Source organism: Mixophyes fleayi, chromosome 7 (assembly GCF_038048845.1).
Source record: "Mixophyes fleayi isolate aMixFle1 chromosome 7, aMixFle1.hap1, whole genome shotgun sequence".
Taxonomy (NCBI): Eukaryota; Metazoa; Chordata; class Amphibia; order Anura; family Limnodynastidae; genus Mixophyes; species Mixophyes fleayi.
Genome location: NC_134408.1, coordinates 103,191,527 through 103,197,208, shown reverse-complemented (window position 1 = coordinate 103,197,208; position 5,682 = coordinate 103,191,527). Strand labels below are relative to the sequence as shown.

The 5,682-nt window shown below is 33.1% G+C and overlaps 1 protein-coding gene across 2 annotated transcripts; it reads left to right on the top strand.

Moving 5' to 3' along the window:
• The first annotated feature begins 2,967 nt into the window (after positions 1-2,967).
• LOC142097005 (gamma-crystallin-3-like) lies at positions 2,968-4,723 on the top strand. 2 transcript variants are annotated; one of them, XM_075178616.1, is made up of 3 exons: positions 2,968-2,976; positions 3,628-3,870; positions 4,454-4,723. In XM_075178616.1, exons 1-3 carry the CDS (start codon positions 2,968-2,970, stop codon positions 4,721-4,723), a joined length of 522 nt encoding a protein of 173 aa, XP_075034717.1. The 2 variants fall into 2 exon arrangements, with proteins under 2 accessions (XP_075034717.1, XP_075034716.1); XM_075178615.1 differs by having other exon boundaries at positions 4,448-4,723.
• Positions 4,724-5,682: the final 959 nt, after the last annotated feature.

The window sequence follows — 5,682 nt, the reverse complement described above, 5'->3', positions numbered from 1 at the left end:
ACAGGTATGGTACCAACAATATACTCATGGTGCTTTTTGTAGAGCAGTAGTCTATAGCTCTACTGCTGGTGTGGGTCTATAGCTCTTTGCCCTGTTTACAGCCCTATTGTAATGTATATTGTGGTGGTTTGGTACCTTCTGTAAGGGGTGTGTCTATAGCTATGTGGGGGTGTTATAAGCACTTGGGTATTTTGAGATCACAGTAAAGGGCAGTGTTGTTGCGATTTTTAGTGATAATGTGTCAGTTGGTACTGATGTAATATGTTATAATATGTGTGTTGGCAGTGGGTTAAGTGAGGTGTTAAACGGCTAAGTGATTATGGGGTGGGTTTTAGCGGTGAGTTGCTGGAATGAATTTACTTTTGCTTAAAAAGCTCTTACAAGAGCAATTTGGTGGTCGTATTAAAGTATACTCATTAGGGAATGCAGTAACTGTCATTATTTTACATTGTTAGACTACTCTGTATATTCTGTCACTGTTGCTACAAAAACATAATTTGTCAGAGTAAAGGTGCAACTTCTTGAGGTACAATAAGTACTATATCTCAAGAAAGAGGAAATATCTCTTAATAGGGACACACTAAAACTCACTAATGGTTGATATAGAATCATTTTCTTTATTATTATCCATTTAAAAGATAAAATATAACATTGCCATCTATTTTTATATCTGTAGTAGGCAAAATATAAAAGTATAGTGAAGAAATTGAAAAGAGTGGAAATAATAGATTGAGGGCCTGATTCATTAAGAAACTTAAATTAAGAATTTTCTTATTTAAGTCTCCGGGACAAAACCCTGTTACCATGCAAGGGGTGAAAATTATTTTTTTGTTTTGCACATAAGTTAAATACAGGCTGTTTTTTCATGTAGCACACAAATACTTGATAGCTTATGGGAAAATTTTCCTGGAGAAAGTAGAATGTTGAGAATCATATCCTATGTTTTTTTACCACGGGTCCCTACATAGTAATGTATGGATAGACGATGTTGGTATGGTATAGAGAGAAATGTATTTATGGAGTATATGTCAATATCCGAGAGACACATGTATGTTTAGATCGTAACCAGACAGGGGAGACTTTTCATTGATATGTATCTTTTTCTTTTATATTGAGGAACATCTACTCAACGGTATTCCCTTAAGCATACTATTTTGTATATAGAGATTAGGAAACTGTCTGTATTAGTTAGGTGAGAAACTGTGCCACTTTAAGAAACTAATTTTCGGTGTGTGGATGTCCCCACCTCCGGGGAGATGGAGGAGCCAATCAACTGCAATGAGTGGAAAAGATACCAAGCCTCGATGTGATTATGAACACACTTCCGGAGAGGCGGAGGAGTCAAGCCTCGTTCCGGATATGGATAATGACTGGACGAGCGAGTGGATATGTCTCCGTATAAGAAGCGACGGGAAAGACTGAAGATTTGAACCTTGATAAAGACTTTTGTTTTAAGTTGAAACGCGTTGGTTTTAATCGTTAGACCTGACAGCATTTCACATCAGACGAGAATGCGGTGAGCCCATGTGATTCACGTTATGCTTATGCCTGTTTTGATGTGTGACATGGTACGGGTCCTGTTTTCTAAAGCTCAAATATTGTATTAGAGCATTTTTATTAAAAGGTGAAACACTAGAGTATTCCTTTTCTTTTATATGATACCTTCTATGGAGTATTTGTGGAGTGTACCTATTGGTTGATTCTAAGAATTGGCTGTTCGCCGGGAGCAAACCAGGCGTGTATGAGACTCCAGTTATCCACATATTAGTCGGAAGGAGGATCCTCGTGATTTGTGGGGTGATATATTCATCTAAATTCTGTGAACATTAACCCATTGGGGTGTGAAGGAAAAGGGGAGCACAGGTGACTGGTGGTGACCCTCAGATCAAGACACAACTCCTTTTTACACAGAACTCTGCTCCATATGTTTTACAGTATTGCGCTATGATAAGTTTTTATGTTTCAGCAAACTACCACAGATGCTGATGTTTATGTTCACCCACAACAGTGACGTGAACTGCAGTGCAACTAGGAGAGCGCTTTTTTTGTATGTACAAAACCATTTATTGTAAAACAAAATACTAGTTTGCACCCCTTGCATTGTAACATGGTTTTGTCCAGGAGACTGAAATAAGAAGTTTCTCAAGTTAAGATCCTTGATAAATCAGGCCCCTAGCGCTGAATTATATCTCTTTTGTATTAAAAACTGTTATCAGCATCAGGTTTGTTGAAGTGCGCTGAAATTATAGATGATCTTAATAGGTAGAAAAACAATGACTACATAAATAAACATTTTTCTATCAATAATAATACGTTTTAAGATTTGGGTGGAGTTCTTCTTTAAGAAAGGTCTATTTATGCATCCGAGTAACAGGAATCAAGGAGTCAATAGCACCAATGTTATTTACTACAATTAAAAAACTCAGACATACATATGCTGTTTGTATGAAATATAGCACTTTGCCTTGAGCAAAATACAGTACACTACAGTATAGCAAAACAGCTAATGGAGGAGTACAATGAATCACATGTGTATTTGTAAAGTTAAACAATTATTTGTACTTTTATAAATGTGTACTAAGAGTAACACTTACATTTATATACTTAAGCTATATGATTAAGTAAATTAATAAATATCAAAAAAATAAAGTTTTTCTAAGTCTGGTATGCACAAACAATAACAAACTATAGATACAATCTTTACACTGCTAAAATAGATTTTGCTTAAACCGCAGTATAGCTTCAGTCAGTGTGTTTAGTGTACAGATTCTAGACAAAGTCCAAAAAACCAACAATTGTCTATAATTCTTGAACAGCCTACACCATAATGAAAAATACATGGCTATACATTTTGCTTGCAGTTGTATTGTCAACATTAATTCCAATGTATACAGAAAATGATGTATATAAAGCTCTAACTTCTCTTGCTCTAAGAGACAGTTACTGTGAACACATACTGCTTTCAAAATGGGAAAGGTAAGCTTGACAACAGCATATATTTATTTTGTCATAAAACAATTTAAAAATACAATTCAGTTTCACTACTTTGATTGTTTCTACCAAAATAGGTTTTACACTGTAAAAAGGATATTTTTAATAGTTAATCAGATTATTTTTAAATATAATTGAAACAATAACAGAACGCTTTCTTGACCACAGCAACAAAATATGTATGATAAAATTTAAATATGCGCAATATTTCTAAATGTTTGTATCCTTTTAAAAAAAGAAAGGCACATTGTGAAAATAAGTTAGTTGTGAACTTTGCTTCATAAAGAGACTTTTTTTGCTGCTGTTTCTATTACTTTACAACAATCTTTTAATTATATGTGAATAAATGTTTTGCATACTCAGTGCAGTTACTAACAACTTCAGATATATTATTTATTTTGTATTATTTTGTATTATTTATTATGTATTTATTCTGTAATTTTTTTTTAAGATGGTCAGGTTGTAATTGGAATAGTGAGTGCAAGGATACAGGTAGTAGTATATTTCAATCTCTCAAAACATAAAACTAGACACTCACTCCCAAGTGAAATGGGCAGAAGAGGAAATTTAAACCACAAAAATTATTGCATCAATGAATAAATTCAAATTACATAATGCAGTTTTGGTCTTTTCCAGATCATCTTCTTTGAGGACAGAAACTTCCAGGGTCGCTCCTATGAGTGTAGCTCTGAGTGTCCAGACTTGTCCTCATACTTTAGACGCTGCAACTCCATTCGTGTGGAAAGTGGAAACTGGATACTTTATGAGTTCCCCAACTATAGGGGACACCAGTATTTTCTTCATAGAGGAGAATATCCTGACTTTCAGCAATGGATGGGTTACAATGACTCCATTAGGTCCTGTCGCCTGAGTCCTCAGGTAATTTTTTTAATCAACACTACTTAAGGTAGATTTACAATGAGTTAATATAGAAAAGAAATGTAATTGTAAAAATAGTAAGTCTAGGTACATTAGTCTAAAAGCCAGTAAATAATGTATACTTTATCAATTAAAATGTCTTAACAATATATCATTATTCTAAAAATAGAAAAAGCAATCTACTTAAGAGCAGATAAGCAAATATTTACAAATATTTTAAAGTACTGCTTATAGTTAGAAAAAATACAGAAAAAAACAAGATTAGATCGCTGTCTGAAAGAGAATAAAGATAGCACTCCACAGTAAGTTGCATAATTATATTTGATGATGGTGTTCTCCACTTTATCAAGCATGTTTTACTTTACTGTATCTTTTATGTAGATTTTTAATTTTAAGATAGAAATTAGATTAAAAAAGATAGTTACTCTATAACATCTAAACAATTTTATTTATTAATGCATAACTATGTAACTGAATTCAAATTGTATGATTTTTTCATATTATTATATTATGAAATAATTTAATGTGACTTCTTTCTCTTATCGTTAACTCTGCAATCTGTATTTTATTTAAACAGCACCAGGGTTCATTCAGAATCAATATCTATGAGAGAGAAAACTTTAGAGGTCAAATGATGGAGTTCACTGAAGATTGTCCTCATGTGTATGAGAGATTCCATTACCATGACATCCACTCTGCCCATGTACATGATGGATACTGGATGTTCTACGAAGAGCCCAACTACAAGGGACGTCAGTATTATCTGAGACCTGGAGAGTATAGGAGATATTCTGACTGGGGATCTACCGAACCTAGAATTGGCTCTTTTAGACGAGTTCACCATTTCCATTAAATGGACAGAAACCTAAACTATTATTCTGTTCTTGGATTTATTAAAGGTTTCATGCAAAATTAATTCATGTGAATGTATTTTTATTATAGTCAGAAGTTTGTATAACATTTTCTTTATTATCTTTTCAAACATTATTAGCTTTAATAAATATATTTCTAAATTAAAAAGCCACACCTAGTTTCTTCCTTCTCTGTAAGGAAGTTTACCTGAATTTGCAGGAATTTCTGCTTATATATTCTTCACTATTCCAACCAAAGTGAACATGAAATGTATTTAACACCCTCAAGAATCTTTTTTTGCAACAAGACAATATATTAGAGCACAAAAAATTGCTAAACACTAAAAATTTATAAAAAGTAATCAAAAGGTATCCTAAATAGCAGCTGTCTATAGGACCTGTAAATCCAAAATATGGAAATAGAAATTTATCAAAACACAGGATACTACCTTATTTTAGTAAAAGCCATGTCCGCAGATCACATAAAGTACAAATATTTATTAAAATATAATTCATACATGTCTAATATAAAAACAGCAAATTTATACCGGCAAAGACAGAGAATATATATATACCCAAGTGTTCAAAAGAGGGCTCTTAATGAAGAACAAGCAATAAGAGACACAGATAAGCCTATCATTTTATATTTCTGGTACGCTTACTCACAACTGGAGTGTGCAGTGTGGTGGTGGGATCCACATTGGTTATAATTTATAATATATTACGTTATTACAGTATGGGGTATATTTACTAAACTGCAGGTTTGAAACAGTGGAGATGTTGCCTATAGCAACCAATCAGATTCTAGCTTTTATTTATTTATTGCATTCTACAAAATGATAGCTAGAATCTGATTGGTTGCTATAGACAACATCTCCACTTTTTCAAACCCGCCGTTTAGTAAATTTAGCCCTATGTGTGATTTTTTTGTTTCCCTGATTTATGAGAAGAGTCCATACGT